The sequence below is a fragment of the Aspergillus pseudonomiae genome, assembly GCF_009193645.1.
Source record: "Aspergillus pseudonomiae strain CBS 119388 unplaced genomic scaffold BDV37scaffold_3, whole genome shotgun sequence".
Classification (NCBI taxonomy): Eukaryota; Fungi; Ascomycota; class Eurotiomycetes; order Eurotiales; family Aspergillaceae; genus Aspergillus; species Aspergillus pseudonomiae.
In genome coordinates, this window is record NW_022475995.1 from 737629 (window position 1) to 754086 (window position 16458).

The 16458-nt window shown below is 47.8% G+C and overlaps 9 protein-coding genes across 9 annotated transcripts; 6 read left to right on the forward strand and 3 right to left on the reverse strand.

The window, feature by feature from the left end:
• Positions 1–992: 992 nt before the first annotated feature.
• BDV37DRAFT_237358 (WSC domain-containing protein) lies at positions 993–2313 on the forward strand. Its single transcript, XM_032080711.1, has 2 exons — positions 993–1829; positions 1895–2313. The coding sequence occupies exons 1-2, from the start codon at positions 1526–1528 to the stop codon at positions 2137–2139; spliced, it is 549 nt and encodes a 182-aa protein (XP_031946690.1). The 5' UTR covers positions 993–1525; the 3' UTR covers positions 2140–2313.
• BDV37DRAFT_237360 (uncharacterized protein) lies at positions 2314–4374 on the forward strand. The gene has a single exon (XM_032080712.1). It carries the CDS (start codon positions 2638–2640, stop codon positions 2836–2838), a length of 201 nt encoding a protein of 66 aa, XP_031946691.1. The 5' UTR covers positions 2314–2637; the 3' UTR covers positions 2839–4374.
• Positions 4375–5141: 767 nt separating this feature from the next.
• BDV37DRAFT_278325 (FAD-binding oxidoreductase) lies at positions 5142–6634 on the forward strand (the record flags this gene model as incomplete). Its single annotated transcript, XM_032086017.1, has 2 exons — positions 5142–5400; positions 5469–6634. The coding sequence occupies 2 exons, from the start codon at positions 5142–5144 to the stop codon at positions 6632–6634; spliced, it is 1425 nt and encodes a 474-aa protein (XP_031946692.1).
• Positions 6635–6778: 144 nt separating this feature from the next.
• Positions 6779–7801, reverse strand: BDV37DRAFT_237362 (uncharacterized protein). Its single transcript, XM_032080713.1, has 2 exons — positions 7637–7801; positions 6779–7582 (listed from the first exon to the last, which is right to left on the reverse strand). Exon 2 carries the CDS (start codon positions 7571–7573, stop codon positions 7103–7105), a length of 471 nt encoding a protein of 156 aa, XP_031946693.1. The 5' UTR covers positions 7574–7582; positions 7637–7801; the 3' UTR covers positions 6779–7102.
• Positions 7802–8646: 845 nt separating this feature from the next.
• BDV37DRAFT_278327 (uncharacterized protein) lies at positions 8647–9252 on the forward strand (the record flags this gene model as incomplete). The annotated part of the gene is made up of 1 exon (XM_032086018.1): positions 8647–9252. The coding sequence occupies one exon, from the start codon at positions 8647–8649 to the stop codon at positions 9250–9252; it is 606 nt and encodes a 201-aa protein (XP_031946694.1).
• Positions 9253–10076: 824 nt separating this feature from the next.
• Positions 10077–12110, reverse strand: BDV37DRAFT_293898 (ankyrin repeat protein; the record flags this gene model as incomplete). Its single annotated transcript, XM_032089521.1, has 6 exons — positions 11225–12110; positions 10935–11169; positions 10464–10883; positions 10304–10411; positions 10180–10238; positions 10077–10124 (listed from the first exon to the last, which is right to left on the reverse strand). The coding sequence occupies exons 1-6, from the start codon at positions 11918–11920 to the stop codon at positions 10077–10079; spliced, it is 1566 nt and encodes a 521-aa protein (XP_031946695.1). The 5' UTR covers positions 11921–12110.
• A 320-nt stretch (positions 12111–12430) lies between these two features.
• Positions 12431–13495, forward strand: BDV37DRAFT_278329 (uncharacterized protein; the record flags this gene model as incomplete). The annotated part of the gene is made up of 1 exon (XM_032086019.1): positions 12431–13495. One exon carries the CDS (start codon positions 12431–12433, stop codon positions 13493–13495), a length of 1065 nt encoding a protein of 354 aa, XP_031946696.1.
• Positions 13496–13517: 22 nt separating this feature from the next.
• On the reverse strand, positions 13518–15253 carry BDV37DRAFT_237366 (uncharacterized protein). The gene is made up of 4 exons (XM_032080714.1): positions 14848–15253; positions 14286–14790; positions 13625–14231; positions 13518–13562 (listed from the first exon to the last, which is right to left on the reverse strand). The coding sequence occupies exons 1-4, from the start codon at positions 14996–14998 to the stop codon at positions 13527–13529; spliced, it is 1299 nt and encodes a 432-aa protein (XP_031946697.1). The 5' UTR covers positions 14999–15253; the 3' UTR covers positions 13518–13526.
• Positions 15254–16430, forward strand: BDV37DRAFT_237368 (uncharacterized protein). The gene is made up of 3 exons (XM_032080715.1): positions 15254–15557; positions 15615–15993; positions 16054–16430. The coding sequence occupies exons 1-3, from the start codon at positions 15348–15350 to the stop codon at positions 16311–16313; spliced, it is 849 nt and encodes a 282-aa protein (XP_031946698.1). The 5' UTR covers positions 15254–15347; the 3' UTR covers positions 16314–16430.
• The last annotated feature ends 28 nt before the right edge of the window (positions 16431–16458 follow it).

Genomic DNA, 16458 nt, shown 5'->3' on the forward strand with positions numbered 1-16458 from the left:
GGAAATGTTGAGCTCATATAGGCCATGAGTATTACATGTTGTAGAATGTAGGTCAGGACTCTGTACGGGCCTGGTTTGGCCTGCGAAGACTTCAACCTGAACGACATGCGGCAGACGATGTCTTGATCATTACTGTAACTAGTACGCAAGACAACGATACAACCAGCTATATTTGCAGATCCAAGGAAAGGAACCAAAATTCGATGATGGTTTTCCCGTCAGCTAGCCCTCACGAAAGTCAGGCCATATCTTGTGAGAGGTATAACTGAAGATCTAGAACGGTTCCTCTCCTAAGTGATCGATTCGACCCTCCTGCCGACGCAATCACACACAATATCATGGCAAACGGTAACCTGAAAAGACGAAGTGGCAGCTGTGCTTTTCAAGGAGTGGAAACCCCGAACCAAGAAGTGGAATGTATACAGTGATTGCCGGTCTACGAAATTATAACTTCTGTCTTGTTGCTACGCTTATCCCCTCCTTTGCAGGACATAATGTCTTCCTGCACACCCCCGGGTGATGGCCTGCATATCGGTGATTTCAAAGAGTGACTAGCGTACATGCTAATGGGTGTTGGTGGTTGTCTTGCAACAGGTGTGACATGCTAATCAACATCGACTATCACCCCTATGCAGGGGGTAATCGTTTCAGAAACTCACTGGGTGAGGTGCAGGCTCGTATTATCTGGGTGACTGTCTCATCTGATGGAAACTACAAGATATCCACAACCTTTAAGCAGTTCTAAAGTGCTCTTTCTCAGGGACTTGCCGGAACTGATATATCGAGTGTGCTTCCCTTCAAATTAATCTGAATCACATTCGGGTCTCGTGAGGGCTTGCAGTAGGACCGTTATCCTGCCGCCTATGAGATGGATGGCAGCGGATGGATTCATATCCTTGTTGTAAGGGTCTTGATAGTTCCGAAGCCCCGAGGGGCGATGACGCATAGGATGTCCTGGTGAAATGCTTAAATAATTGCTGAAGCCTAACAGTCACTGTATAATCCGGTTCGTTCCGACACTGAGCTGCTCATTTGATTTATTCTTGTTACAGTTACTTTCGATTGAGTCCGAGCCCTGTTGGAGACGACTGACACCATGTCTGAAACACGGTGGTAATGACATGGTGATCTGCGGAATGCTAACCCTGAGAGAGATTCTATTTCAGGCGGCATGATGGCTATGCTAGACTAGGATCGAAAAAGAAAACGAAGACCCTGCCAATGAATGTAACATAGGGCTATTGTTAGGGTTTTGGGGGGACTCATTGGCGCGGTCTAGCGGTTAGTCTCCGCGACTAGAGGCCGCCGGCTGTCGGTTGGGGCCTCACAAGCATCTCAATACGCTGGGTTTCTCATTAAATTTTGGAGCCCTTTTAGCGATGGTAGCAGGTTTGGGGGCCGTCTCCACTATGTTCGGCCTTCTTTCGATTGATTACTACTTAATATCTCGCCTGCCTTCCTCGCCTCTCCATACGACATCGTCATTCAATATCAGTACTGACTTGATATCATATATCACCAAAAGATGAAGCTTTTCTCAATCTCGGCCGCCTACCTGGCCGTCCCCATGGCCCTGCTTGTCTCCGCCCAGACGCAGCAAATGAACAAGCTCGGCTGCTACACCGATGGCACTGGTTTCGAAAACAAGGGCTCATACACGTACCAAAGTCTGGGATATTGCGCCAAGGTATGCAGCCAGGCGAAGGCACCGTATATGGGCCTGCATGATGGTGCCGAATGCTGGTGCGGCACTTCCCTGCCGGACAAGAAGTCTCTCCAGCCAGACGACAAATGCAACAAATCCTGTACCGGATGGCCCGAGGATCATTGTAAGAACGGCACCTGCCAGGAGACGTACTCAACTGGGGTAAATGCTAATGAATGACTACTATAGGTGGCTCTGATACGGCGTGGTCTGTTTATCAACTTCCTGCCGTCCTGAAGGACGCGACCGAGTCTGTGTCGGCTTCGACCAGCCTTGCCAGTGCTACCCCCGGATCGAACAGTACTGCGTCTGCCACTACTGCGTCTGCCACTAAGTCGGGAAGTGCATCCCAAAGTGCCTCTTCAACCGGCGCTACTCCCACAACCTCTACCTCGGCTGCGACTCGTCGGTTCAAACTTCCTTTTTTCCTTTGATATAAGAGCACTGGGCATCCTTTAAGAAGCTCTTTGCTTGGTATTCATCTGAATAGTGACTGATCTGCCTGGAGCCGCTCAGCCTTGAATCAGCTGTAAATTATACCTTCTCTATTTAGTTTCTCTGTCCATCAGATAAAATCTATCACCAGCTCTTTTGCGTACAGAGTATAAGCCTACATGACCTTGGAGGTCTATATAGTGGAACCAAGTCTTGAATGGCGCCTCGATGAGGGAACGATAGAACATAGGGAAGGGCTGTCTTTAGTGAGCGATATCTAAATACATGGTAGCCTAACTGAACGTAATTTTTTATGAAATACTTCAGATTTCAATGCCCAAGATGTTGTGTTCACTTCTGAGCCCGTGATTTCCTACTCAAGTGATATAACAAACTTGGTGTCACATCCTCCATACTCGACTCTCAGGGTTCTTCTCAGCGATCGAACTTCTTTTTGGTTTCGTTTTAAACGTAATTGTCGATATAAATAGCTAGAGATGGCGCGTGGGGTAGGAGAGGTTATATACTTTTGTTATATACTCTCCGTCCATCATTTCTATATTTCTTTATTCCCTGTGGGGCCTAAAAGTACGGCGTGTATGTTGTCACACCAACCCACCTGTGATAGCTCTATTGGTCTGCATAGCATGTACCTTTACATTTCCCATAGCATCCTTGACGATCCTATTTCAAGTTGAGGAACGCCTCCAGGTCCCACTATATCTCTGGATCCTGTAGATGATCAAGCTCATCCGAGATGGCCTCCCTGGTCCAGCCTGGCATACTATCAAGAAAACAGATCCTATCCACTTGACAAGCAACTTGCACGGTACTTATTCAGCCACAGCATCTCCAAAGCGCATCATGGCAAACCCATCTGGTACATGAGTCTACCACTGAATATTAGAATTGTCGTCAGGCATAGTCAAGGTTGATAGGAGGTAGATAGCCATCAAGACCGAAAGAACAATCATCCCCGCCAGCGATATTGTCGACGCCTGCGTATCCCACAGGGGCCTGCTGTGACGCTCAACGAGCGTTGCATATAACCACGCTTCTTAAATAGAGCCTTTTCTAGAGACAGTTCCACAGTGAACCCATTTTCCGCATTTAACAGGGTTATTCCCTCTGTTTGGCCAGCATTCGCAACCAGATCATTAGTGCCCACTCATCGCCGTTGCCTATGACTGCTTTTGCAAGCTAACGATGCGAACTCTGATGATGTACCGGTTGAATAGACTCGGTAGGGGCTGGGGTGTACAGTACTCGACTCCGTTTTATAGGGTGTAGTTGCCTAATTCTGGATTATGTAGGGTGGTTTTGCATGTCATTGTGAAGGAGTCTCTGGTCTAACATGGCGAATCCAGGGTGAACCGGGAGTTTGAGGTCCCGGGTTGGGTAGTGGAATTAGTCGACATCACAGGATCGACTATAATTTGGACGCTAGTATACGTTGTAAAAGAGCTATGCAGATACCACTCTACCAACTGACAAGTGACGAGGACATTCGTCCTAACACTCGCGACTAGATGTGGCGGCTGGGTCTCGGGATAGAAGAGTCTGCTACACCCGAGTTCGTGTAGTTTGGCAATTCAGATACCCAGCAGTCAGAACCGCAGTGACCTCCAGTAGGCGAGAGAACTTGTCAGTTGGAAATTACGATCTCCAGTGATATTCGCATATAGAACTTCCGAGAACGTTGACGGTCTCGTGATTGTAATCTATGGATATTCTGTTTTCTGGAACTAGACATACCAGCCAAGTGGATTCGGATGCAGTATCTTTTGAATAATCGCATCGACATCTAGAATGAATAGTTCTTGATATCATCTATGGTCAATGGTAAATAAGACGGGGGTTACTCCTAAGAAATGATACCCAAGGAATCAAATAAAACGTCTGTCCAGCACACCACGACCAAGTTATCGAATAAAGAACTTTATTATAGACTGAAATCAATACACCTCAAAAGCCATGAATATCATGATGAGCTATAAAGAGCTGTACCAAAAGGGTAAATCAGTTGATACAAAGATGTGTATTGTCTCGAGCGCCGTGCGAAAAAGATAGGAACATCATCAGAAGAGCACCGTTATGGCTTTCTTCTATAGCATCATCAACAGGGTCATATGTATGGGCTGCCCAAGTCTTCCAAGAAGAGAAGAGAGCGTCTGTCGTCTACGACAATCCTTGAACATGCCTGAAGTAGACACCAAATCTTATGCAAGTGTATTCCTTGAGCCACGTGGCTTAAAATTATGCAGCCAAATAATGACCATGGTATAAGAAAGATGTGTGCTGTATTTGTAGGTATACCCATGACTTGTGAGTAGCCGGACCACAACTAGAGAATCGACCGCGCTCAGAAAGCCCTGAAATTGATATTCAAGCCAAACAAATCTAGAAGTCTGCCTTCTAATTCTAAGCCAATCCGTAAATTACTAATTTTTACCCTATATACCTTTTTATCTTTATTTCCGAACGTCTACTTTTTAATCGGGTTTTCAATATTTTGCTGGCCTGGCGGGTAAGTTAGGATCAATGGCTTCGCACTTTTCATGAAGCAACGACTCTCTTCTAATAACAAATTGTAGTATTAGGGGCAGACCCACCATATTTTCGATCGTCTACCCGGTAATTGGTCTGAAACGGAGCCGGAATGTTATCGGCATCGGCCGCGAACCATCCTCTCGATGTCCGAAGGAGGCCATTAGACTTCAGTAGTTAGGGCTTTTCAGGCATGGATCGTCGTCAGCAATGCATGAAGTGGGGCGACTATTGGGGGTTTGCGCCAGGAACGCGATCAGTACCTGATGATCGAAGGCTCAATCAAGAATAGTTCGTCAGTTCCAGCTGAAAAGTATTCAGCCCCAGCTTGGCCGGCATTGGAAATATAACAGCATGGATGGCACGCGTCCCCACCTCTTTCTCGGTCTCTCTTCAGTCTGCTTACTGGTGTTTTGCTGCTCTCTGATTAATCCCACCACCCCTCTCCACCAGCATGGGAAACACAACCAGTATTGCTGGGCGTGATTGCCTGGTCTCTGCCCTAGGAGGCAATGCGGGTCTTGTCGCCTTTCAAGACCAGCTTCTGTACCAAACTACCGCAGTTCATGAATACAACCTCAACATTCCAGTGACCCCGGCGGCAATCACTTACCCGGAGACGTCAGAGCAGATCGCTGCCGTTGTCAAGTGTGCCTCTGAATATGATTACAAGGTACAGGCGCGCAGCGGGGGTCATAGCTTTGGAAACTATGGTAGGCTAGCCCTATAATTGCCATGTAAATCTCTTTGTTAAAACACAACTGACTCAACTGGACACCAGGACTTGGAGGAGCGGATGGTGCTGTGGTTGTAGATATGAAGCACTTCACCCAATTCTCGATGGATGAACAGACATACGAGGCTGTCATTGGCCCAGGGACGACCCTTGGCGATGTAGACACCGAGCTATACAACAACGGGAAGAGAGCAATGGCGCACGGCATCTGTCCGACGATTAGCACCGGTGGACATTTCACAATGGGAGGCCTGGGCCCGACAGCGCGCCAGTGGGGACTGGCCCTGGACCACGTCGAAGAGGTTGAGGTCGTGTTAGCGAACTCCTCCATCGTGCGGGCCTCAAATACCCAAAACCAAGAGGTCTTCTTTGCTGTCAAAGGTGCTGCCGCCAGCTTTGGCATTGTAACCGAGTTCAAGGTCCGCACCCAGCCGGCACCTGGACTAGCTGTGCAGTATTCATACACCTTCAACCTCGGCAGCAGCGCCGAAAAAGCGCAATTCGTCAAGGACTGGCAGTCTTTCATCTCGGCCAAGAACCTCACCCGTCAATTCTACACTAACATGGTCATATTCGACGGAAACATTATCTTGGAAGGTCTGTTCTTCGGCTCTAAAGAGCAGTACGAGGCCCTGGGACTGGAGGACCGTTTTGTGCCAAAGAACCCGGGTAATATCCTGGTGCTGACCGACTGGCTCGGGATGGTTGGCCACGCGCTTGAAGATACCATCCTGCGGCTGGTCGGAAATACTCCAACCTGGTTTTATGCGAAATCACTCGGGTTCACGCCTGACACGCTGATACCCTCCTCCGGGATCGACGAGTTCTTTGACTACATTGAAAACAACAAGGCCGGCACGTTGACTTGGTTCGTGACTTTGAGTCTGGAGGGCGGAGCGATCAACGATGTCCCTGAAGATGCTACCGCGTATGGGCACCGGGACGTGCTGTTCTGGGTTCAGATCTTCATGGCCAGTCCCACCGGCCCTGTTTCCTCGACTACATATGACTTTGCCGACGGTCTTTACAATGTCCTAACGAAGGCAGTGCCCGAGAGTGAGGGACATGCCTATCTCGGATGCCCAGACCCTAAAATGGCAGATGCGCAGCAGAAATACTGGCGACAGAATCTTCCCAGGCTAGAGGAGCTCAAAGCGACTCTTGATCCCAAGGACACTTTCCATAATCCCCAGGGTATTTTACCAGCCTGAGTTACGATCTGCTACCTGGTACTTTTGTATGCTATTTAGCAATCACCTTCTCTGTACACAATTAGATATAATTGTCCATAAAACAGCCTTGGCTCCGTTACTTATGCAGCTCTTCTGCTACTACTAAGTGTTTTTCTAACCGAACGAGATGTTATTCACAACTAGAATGTGGAGTCTTATGGAATCGATACCGAAAAAAAATCACTGAGACTGTCAACGGCCGCAGTTATACCCTGCAACTTCACCTCACGTAGCTAACGGTATTTGCATCACAGATGGCAAGAAAGGACAAGATAAAAACGTAGGAATCTACGTTAGATGCAACTCCCCAGTAGTTGTCCCCAGAAGCAAGAGTATGAATGCGTGTTGCGCATGAAACGCTAGAGACAAGTAAGCAAACCCTATCCAGCGTAAATTCTCCCCAAGCCAATTCTAAATCTCACAGCTTTCCCAACGAATCCCCCAGCATTAGTAACACCAATGATGATTCGAGGAGCATACAAAGCAATCACTATAAGTTTCACACAGCGCATGCGTATAACAACGAGGATGAGAACACGAGTGCTCATCGCTTCTCCCTAGTTGTCCCTCATGGCTCTGGAGGGTAACCTCCTGGAACTCTCCGCTATATGAATCCGGGCGCGAGCGCTGCTCGTGGACTCTTCTCGCCGATCTCATCGAAACGTCGAGCTCTGCGCACAAGCCATCTGCTGCCACGGCCAGGACTTCGCCGTCGTGGTCGAGTAGGTAATAGCCGCCGTTGCGATCATCCAAGGTCCCCATTGAGTAGGCGGCTGCCATGTCGTTGAGCTGCTGGCGGGTCTGCAGGATGAGGGTTCCTGCTGGTATGGGGACGCTGTATCTGGTTACGGTTGCGAGGGCCGTGACTACGAGCAGGAGAAAGAGCACGAGGGGACCAGAAAGGTGGGTTGGAGTCATTTTATGAGTCTGCTATGTTGTGAGATGATGGGAATTTGATTGCGGGCTGGAGGTGCCGCTTACGTGATTTTCGTCGATGCTAACGAATCCTTACCCTTGCTCGAGTCTTGATATACCAAGCTTTGTGTGCCAAGATTGTACCGAGTCAAAATTGGAATGAAGCTATGGAAGAGAATAAGCAAGGCTGTAAGGTTTACGGTGGACATTAAATGACTTTCCCGGAACAAAGATGGCGAGGCTGAGGCGTGTCTGTGGAGGCTAGAAAAGAGCCCGCTTATCTAGTTGGATAGGCGTTAATATAACGCCAGTCTCCAATAGGTCATAGACTAGCCAATAGGCAGGAAGAAAACCCTACGCTATAAGACGCAGAAATTAATTTGACAGCTGTCGATGCTACCCTACATGTGGCCCATGGCCACAATCTCCCGCATGGCTCTAATCCGTGCAGTTTTGGATCCACAATGTAAACTGTAGTGCTTAGTGGAATTGGAACTGTGTTTACATACTTGCTTCGTAGAGTAAGTGCTTAATTACTTAGACTAAACCGTTTTGCTCGTTCTAGGCTATCACCAGTTTACAGTTAGGGTTAATCTGTAACCACCCTGATACCCATAGAAAGCTTTTTGTTTGCTGGTTAACCTTCCGAGGTCTCAGTATAGGAAAGCACTGGGGGGTTATAAAACTAGATAACTTCAAATTTTGTATATTTTGACATTCCAGTAAAAAGAAGATAGGGATTTGTTAAACATAGACACGGCAGTGACAGGAAATGAAGGAAAATAGTACATGACAGTGATCATAGCTTAAATCCCCAAATAAAAGAAAGCTGGGCCTCTTGCCCTGATTTGTAGCATTGGTTGGCCAGCGTATATCAGCATCATTCCTAATTCTACACCCATGCCCAACACATAGGTACACGCCTCAAGTCCAGTTACATAGAAGACATACCACCATGGACTCACCGGTGTGGAGCTGGGTACAAAACTGGTCGTAGCACATCGCAGCTTGGTTTCTAGTTCGATTCCCTGGACAGCACCAACTCCTTCCGGCTTAGGGAATAGAACTGCCGGAGTATGGACTACGCTGAATTGCACTGTCATACTGTTTTTCTGTCCCATCGGTTGATAAAAGCCGGTGTCACTACCGATGAACTAATTGGCATCGTGACTGAAGCCGGCTTTGAGCATATCGTTGCTCAGGCCGCAATCATTTACGCCGGATGCACCATTTCTAATGCCGACCCCATGCTTCCTGAGACTCAGGTGCGGCATCATTTGCCCGGCGCCCAGATTGTCCTGGCGGACAAGAAGCACCTCGGCTGTCTTGATGGTTACAAAATGATGCCAATCCATACTAACTCTCTGACCGAAGAGGAGCTACAGATAGGTCTGCAATGTCCTCCACCTCGCACGACCAGAAAAGACCACCGCACTCATTTAATGCACACAGCAGGGTCTACTGGCAAACCCAAGGCGGTTCCGATCCAGGCCAAAGGACTCATTCATCTTGTCAGTGATGACCGTGCTGTTCCAATTACCCCCCAAGACCGTGTGGCCCAGTTGAGCATGGTCAGTTTCGATATGTCCATGTTTGAGATCTGGGTGACTTTGCCTAGCGGCGCCACCATTCTCCCTCTGCCCTGGAGCCTCCTGAAGGACATATTTGAGCTGGCACGATGATAGATAGACCTTGAAGTCACTGTCGCGCTGGTTCCGCGTCTCTTGTACCTGCATCAAATATGGCAAATTCCGACCGTCTTCGCAAATATGAATGCCATCTACACTGGCGGCGAGAGACCCAATTTACCTGCGCTGAGAATCGCCTTGGAGCAGGAGCAACCTGCAATGCTCCTCATACGGATCAAAAGAGAATTTGCCGTCCAAGTTCCAGCGGCAATGGTATATGTGGCAGCACCAAATATACCACCCACGATTCCCACAACAAAAGTCTATTAATGCGATGTTGATCTGTACAAAACTCTGAATCTGCGGTTACCTCCTCAATCTCCTGCTCACTGGCACTCTGAGAGCCGGATCTTCCTTACGGGGGCGACCGGCTTTGTGGGTGCGTTTACGCTGCGTACACCTCTCTCTAGACCACAAGAAATGGCATCGATCATCTGTAGTATGGTTCAGGTTCCACCCAAAACCCGACCCGACCCAGCTCTAGGTTATGTATGGGTAGTGAAGTCGGAATCTGTTTTAGATTTTGGATTTTAGAATTAAAATTCAATTTGACTTAGTTTATCTAGAAAAGTTAAATTTAGTATTTTATCTTTTTCCCCAGTGGAGAAATTTCAAAAACTTGTTCTGTATAGAAGTTGTTGTGTTTTTTAGCAGGTCGTTGGACAGCCGTGAGCTGCCTGTCTACGAGTCACCCGGATCGTCTTTAGCAGCCGGTAAAGGGCATTCAATAAAAAGAACGAAGAAACCCCGATAGTTGTACTGAATACAAAGGTATACAAGATAGGTACCTATCTGTCACGGTGAGATAGATAGACAAACTATAATGACTGTGCATCGACAATCGGTTCCATCAAAATCCGGAGAAGCTAGGATGTCGTGAGCAGTGGGTTGAAAAAAGAAGTTAAAGAAAGAAGCACTTACCCACTGTTCGAGTTTTGCCTGGTTTTCGTGGAGGTCTTTAAACTTCTCGTCCAATCGGTCTAGGTAGTGGTTAATTAATATTATTAGTATTGAAGAGGCATGGAACAGAAACAGAAAGGCATACCGCTGGTAATATAAAGGGTATCTTTCAGGTCCAAGTCATCTTGTAATTTGTTGAGGAATTTCTCTGCCTCGGGGTCGTCTCCTATCTGGCTGACTTGGAATCGGACCACTGCGATATTAGTTAGATAGAGCAGAAATAAAGAAAGGAGAAAGAAAGTTACCATCACGTTTATAACCATGATACTCCAATGTCCTCCCACACTCTGCAATAACCCGCTGGAGGGTTTCGGTAGTTTCCTTTGAGTTTCGGTCTCCATTTGGTTGTCCATCTGTGATGATCGACACCAGTACTGGACGCTGAAGTGTCCCCGCATCTAGATGTTTGTAGACGTAATCCTGCAAGACCTTCTTTTTGAGATTGGTTCCGATTTCCGTCCATCCATCGAAGGGTATCTTCTCCATGATCGTATTGATTTCCTCCACTTTCGGCTTTGACATCTGGCCCGTCGTTTTCGCGTTGATGAATCGTAGTTCAATTCCTTCATTGTCCGGGACAACACGCGTGGTGATGCTAGTGATACGCTGGGCAAGGTCGTTGAGACGGTCTTTTCGTTGGTCATCCTTCATTGACCCACTGTCATCTGTTGTTGTTAGACGGATGGAGTGTCTTAGTACAGCATAGGTCCACGTACCGCAGTATAGGATGGGTTGGTAAAGCGCCAAATGGGTCAGATCGTTGGGGTCGAGCGTGTTGGTTGGATCTCGGTTGAGGTTCACAGCTCGGTCCACCACCTTCTCAAGGAATGGGTTGTCTTTGGGAAAAAATCTGTTCAGACCTTTGTCTTCGATGATTTTGTTCATTCTCTTCTTGAGTTGTCGCTTTTCTTCCGCTTTTGCGTCGCTGAACAATTCTTCTTCTTTTATATACTAGGCGACGGGTGGTATTAGTGTCAGTTAGCTCAGAAGAGGAAAAGCAACATACCTTTTTCATTCCCTCATCGACCTTACCAGTCCACCCAAACCTTTTCTTGATGGCGTCCTTTAAGAAATATCCCGCCCCGACCACAACAGCCGTGCCAGCAGCAGCACTAGCAGCAACCTTAAGGTTCTTGTTGGCCCAGTACACAGCCGAAAGGACAAAGCCTGTAACCTTAGCTACCTCCAAAACACGCTTGGAGATTCGTTTCGAGCGAGGGAGCATGGCATTCAACGCGTCCAGTCTGTTTTGTTTCTCTGCTAATTTCCGCGGCGACGAGCCACCGACGTCTGCATCGGGGTCTGCACCATGGTCAACAAGACTGCTGAGGACATCGGTTGATTTTCGGGTCTCGACGGCTTTCATCAACGGCGTCGATCCTTCATCGTCTTTGACCTGGGATCGGAGATTCGCGCCCGCATTTTTGCTCAGGAGGAGTTGGATTAGTCGCTCTTCGACGTTCGTTTGGCTCTTTCGGCGACCACAGGCTACCCAGAGTGGTGGACGACCTTTTCCGAGACCATTCGGGTCGTAGCCGTGCTTTAGGAGAAGTTGCGCGGCCTTGAGGTTTCTCTTGAATACGGCGACGCCGAGGGGAGTCAATTGATCGTCCGTGTTGAAATAGTTAAGTTTCCTAGAGTCGAGGTGCTTGAGGTCCTCTTCCTTCAGGCCACCATTTTTGGCGAGTTCGTAGATTTCCATGCTGGTTTCTGCGGTAGTTTTTTTGATGGGGGAGCTTCGTTGTCAGTCAATGCTATATTTAAGTATTGACAGCTTCTCGGATACAGAATCCCTGATGTGCCGTTGAGGGGCGGAGATTTCAGCCAGCCAGATGGTTCACATATGTTCAGCCGCACAAACAGACGAGGCTATACGGATTTCTCCGTAGATGTGTCGACATATGCATAACTTGCAGAGATCAAGCGGGTACACTGCCGCCGATCGTAAGACAACCTAACCGACCCCTACACCACAGTTCCGGGGTTGGTGAATTACTAACTAATGTCAGCTACTGCAGCGCCATCACACGCTAACAAGATATCATATTCAATGAAAGATACTTCCAGCCAACAGGTCATTTTCTCTCTCTCCACGCCACGTCATCCAGCCCTTATCCGTTACTGCAATGTACAAAACAAAGGGTGATAAGTGCATTTCCCGTCCTTAGCGAAGGACATCCTCTGTCATAGCCAACCCCTCACCATAGCCACAATGAACTCTCTCATCTCTCGCGATGAAATCGGCAACTCCGATGCTGCACAAGACCTGTACGGCCTGGGTGTCCGCCTTGGGTTCTACCTTCAAGCCTTATCCATGATCGTGTACATCTACGGGGACAAGAATAACTACGGAAAAGGCCTAAAGATAGCATCAGGCACTATGACAATCTCCGTCCTGGCATCATGGTTCTCATTTGCCATCGAGCAACAATTTAGTCCGAGCGAGGCCATTGTTGTGCTCATGATCCTGGTGGGGCTTATTGTGCCGGCAAAATACACTCTTCTTAACCCAAACACGATTATGGGTGAAATGATCGGGGTCATCGCCCTCCTCTTCAGTGAGCTGGCCATATGCGCTGGCCTATTATGGACCTTTTCCACCCTAGTTCATACCCTCCCGAGATTAGGTACACCTAATCTGGTGTTTTTCTTCTACCCCGTCTCGCTGACGGGTTGGTTCCGGTATTTGGCGCTGGTCTATTTTGTCCTTGATGCCGCATCTTCCCTGTATGTTGCTTACAGAATGCTTCGCATTCTGCACATTGCCTGGGAATGCTACATGGACGGGCGTACTGCGGCAAATGCAAAAGAAATCGAAATGATTGTCGAGACAGTCAAATGGAATAAAAAGGGTAACGATCGTCCGGATGCAGGAGATAGTCTGGATAGTTGGAATAAACATAGGCCTCCGCTCCACAACCAAATCATGATGTGGCTAAATCTGACTTTCATGATCGTCGCGGTGGAAACTACTCTCGTTTGGAATCATCTGACGCCATTGACTGATCTGCGGTCACCGGGGCAGTTGATCCCGTTCGTGACAGGCATTATCTTGCTCATTGATAGTGTTTCTGTTGTGGGCAGAGAGTATGTTTCCTGGTATAAAAAGTATATTGTTCCGATTCGAGAGCAAGGGATCTTGATTGGTTGGTATGGAAGAGTCTTGGGGATGCCAGATACTTTTGCTCGACTGTCCAGGAATGCACGGTTGCTTCATTGGACCAAGGCATCTATGTCTACATCTACGTCGGAAGGCAGGGGAGACTCAATTGTATGATGATGCTCGAATGAAAACTGTCTAGATAAGACTACCCCTGTAACTCCTCCCAGTCGAACGTGTAATACTAGATGGAATCAGTCAATGCAGTTCGGGAGAAATCGGAATGAATACGTAGAATACACACACCTTGTAGTCTTTACCTTTCTTGTATTTCCTAAACTCAATCCTCGAGCCGTCAAAGTCCCCCATCCGTCGATCCAGCTCACTAATGTCGTCTCCATTCATCACCAAACATTGTAGATCATCTGTATCGTCCATCTCAAACACAACCATGAAAATCCGGCGCGCCTTACGTGGCTCTTTCAATCGCGGAAAACAAAAGCTCTGCGGAGTATCAGTGAGCTTTACTCCCCCGCTAATCACATCCCACAAGACCCATTTCTCTTTCTTTCTTTCGCCAGGCCAGTCATGCGGCTGGACATGCTGAAAGACATACAGTGTGCTAGCACTAACCAGAGGCGTGGGTGCATACGCAGGAAACACATTGAAGGTTGTGTTTAGCCCCTCTGTTCCCCAGTGGGTACAGGCATATTTTTCATAGGGCAGAAAATGGAGATAGACCGGGTCTGCGAGTTCTACTGCAGGCTTTTTTGCGAGCGAAGCGACGGCTCTGAGAGCTTTGTTTCGATGAAGCGCGCCGGTGGAATCGAAGATCCATTCGAGCATGCTAGCGTTGACTCGTGCTCCCTTGCCAGTTCCGGTCCCAGTTCGAGTCCCTGGTTCACCGTTGTTGCTATTTATTGTCAATACAAGTACTTTACATAATAAATAGATGGGAATTCCTTACTGAATCGCCACGACGGTCTCATGCCCATTATACGCCATGTAGACCGGTGATCCACTCCAGCCCTTCTCGGTGGGAATCTTATAGTCCAACTGGTTCATGGACGCCCTTGAGCATTTCCCTGTATTTGTGTAAACACTTGGCTGGTTCGCGGTCCGCCCCGTCTCATGTGGGGCATAACCGCTAACGTGGAGTTCCTCACCACGGAGGTTTTCGTACCCCAGACTCAACGCAAAGCCAAACCCATGATCCGAATCATCAGAGCATCTAGGGAACTTGATTAGACCGTAGTCACTTTTTGGGTCGGTTTTGCCAGTATAGTGCGGGCAGACGAGTGGTTGGATGGGAGGTTGTATAGGTCTGGTTTCCCTATCCCCATATCTTTGTATGGAAAGGTTCTTTGAGAAATTTCCTTTTTTATCGACCAAATTATGTGCTGCGGTTAGGATGATATGGTACGAAGCACCGGGGAGATTGAGGTAGAATCCGGTGCCGACCTTTTCCTCATCTGTTCAGGCCAGTCTGTCATCCAGCTGTAACCAACTAGAGGAGGAGGAGTATTTACCCGTGCCCGCTTGCGAGAAGCGCAGCTTGACCACCCAATTCTCACGACTTTGAGCCTTGGATCCTTTCAGACCACCAGTCTCCTGTTTAGCGGGTAATTGGCTCCATGAGCGATCCCACATTAAGGGATGGAGAGCGCCGTCATCGGCCATGTTTACAGCCACGTAGAAAACAGTATAGATTGGCGACCACTCTGTACAGCATTTTATAAGACCTCAGTGGGATGTATCAAGAGACTCCTAATGTCAGAGGAATCATCATATTGATACATTCGCTTATTTCGTCCTGGTTCTGTGCGGCTGAGTGTGATGGTGGCTGCATTGCATTGCATGACAAGTCGAACAGTTCAGCTCCTCATTTTAATGCCTTACCCCTCATCAAAAAGATTCGTCCGAGCATACTCCGTATGGAAGACTCATGTGCCTTAAAATTGTACAAAATCTCGTGAAAATCACCCACATAACTCAAACCTCTATCATTTCAATCTAAGTCATCAGCATAATGGACATTTCACTGTCTGACGTTGCCTATTTGCTCACCTTACCCGCTGGAGCCCTATCACTCGATCGCAAAGTCATTTACTTCATTGTCGACGAGGATGGGGAGCTGACTGAGAAGCACTGGAACGGCAAAGAATACGAGGACAACGTGTTTATCTCGTCTGATCTCAGAGCCTCCCCGTCCGCGAAGTACCTGATCAACCAGAATACTGTACGCTTATTCCTTCTCATATATACTGTATACGCTAATAATTCACTTCGTGATAAGCGTCGTGTATTTTTCCCCAGCAGAGACAACGCGCTTAAGTATGCTGAATACGACGAGGACGAGGAGGAATGGACCGAGACTTTCGTCGATCGCGATGGCCCTATCCAACTACACCCGGATACCAAGATCAGCGGCTGTTTCGATGACTTAAAGGGCCAGATCATCTTTTTTCAAGACCCATCGGGTACGTTGCAATGTATCCGTATGGCCGAGAATAACGAATGCACTCCTCTTCCTCCCCTCCCAAAAATCAACCAATCCGGCAAGATTATCCACACGGCCTACACAACAGATGATGGTGTCATTCATGTCCTCTACATCGATGACGCTGGTCACATCCATGTTGTCAAATTGGCCACGCCAGAGAGCCAATGGCAGGGTAAGTCCTTGAATAGCCTTTACAATCAAGCTCAGAGGCTTATAGCACTCTACTATCCAGACATAATCCTCGAGACCGCCAATTTCGGAAGCTCGCAAATCACCAACCTTACAATTACCTCGACCAATGAGGCAGAACGAGGCTTTTTGGCGGTCGTTTCAGGAACAACTATCGTTTATATCGATCCGCAGGGCGAGCTGATGGAGGTTGGCGCAATTGATAATAAACGCTTTGATCCGTCGTCGAGTGAGGAGTGTGCGAATGAGCTTTATCGGCTAGGCGAAAAAATTGTCGGGGCTTTGGGAGGTGGAAAGAAATGATCTGGTTGTTCGTGCCGGGAGATATATATTGAGGGGAACTGGATGGTAGACTGGGTTGCGTTTGTCTATATAGAGAGAATTCATGGTATATATCCACTGTAATAAAATATCTGCACTATATATATCTTTCCTTATTATATAGAGT

Bases quoted from the DNA above. Each gene is read 5' to 3' on its own strand.
- BDV37DRAFT_237358 (XM_032080711.1), top strand. From the start codon at position 1,526: ATGAAGCTTTTCTCAATCTCGGCCGCCTACCTGGCCGTCCCCATGGCC. The intron at 1,830-1,894 runs GTAAGAACGGCA...TGACTACTATAG, and splicing joins CGGATGGCCCGAGGATCATT to GTGGCTCTGATACGGCGTGG.
- BDV37DRAFT_237362 (XM_032080713.1), bottom strand. From the start codon at position 7,573: ATGACTCCAACCCACCTTTCTGGTCCCCTCGTGCTCTTTCTCCTGCTC.
- BDV37DRAFT_237368 (XM_032080715.1), top strand. From the start codon at position 15,348: ATGGACATTTCACTGTCTGACGTTGCCTATTTGCTCACCTTACCCGCT. The intron at 15,558-15,614 runs GTACGCTTATTC...CTTCGTGATAAG, and splicing joins ACCTGATCAACCAGAATACT to CGTCGTGTATTTTTCCCCAG. The intron at 15,994-16,053 runs GTAAGTCCTTGA...TCTACTATCCAG, and splicing joins GCCAGAGAGCCAATGGCAGG to ACATAATCCTCGAGACCGCC.
- BDV37DRAFT_237360 (XM_032080712.1), top strand. From the start codon at position 2,638: ATGGCGCGTGGGGTAGGAGAGGTTATATACTTTTGTTATATACTCTCC.
- BDV37DRAFT_237366 (XM_032080714.1), bottom strand. From the start codon at position 14,998: ATGGCCGATGACGGCGCTCTCCATCCCTTAATGTGGGATCGCTCATGG. The intron at 14,232-14,285 runs GTAAGGAATTCC...GACAATAAATAG, and splicing joins GAGACCGTCGTGGCGATTCA to CAACAACGGTGAACCAGGGA. The intron at 13,563-13,624 runs GTGTGTGTATTC...GATTCCATCTAG, and splicing joins AGAAAGGTAAAGACTACAAG to TATTACACGTTCGACTGGGA.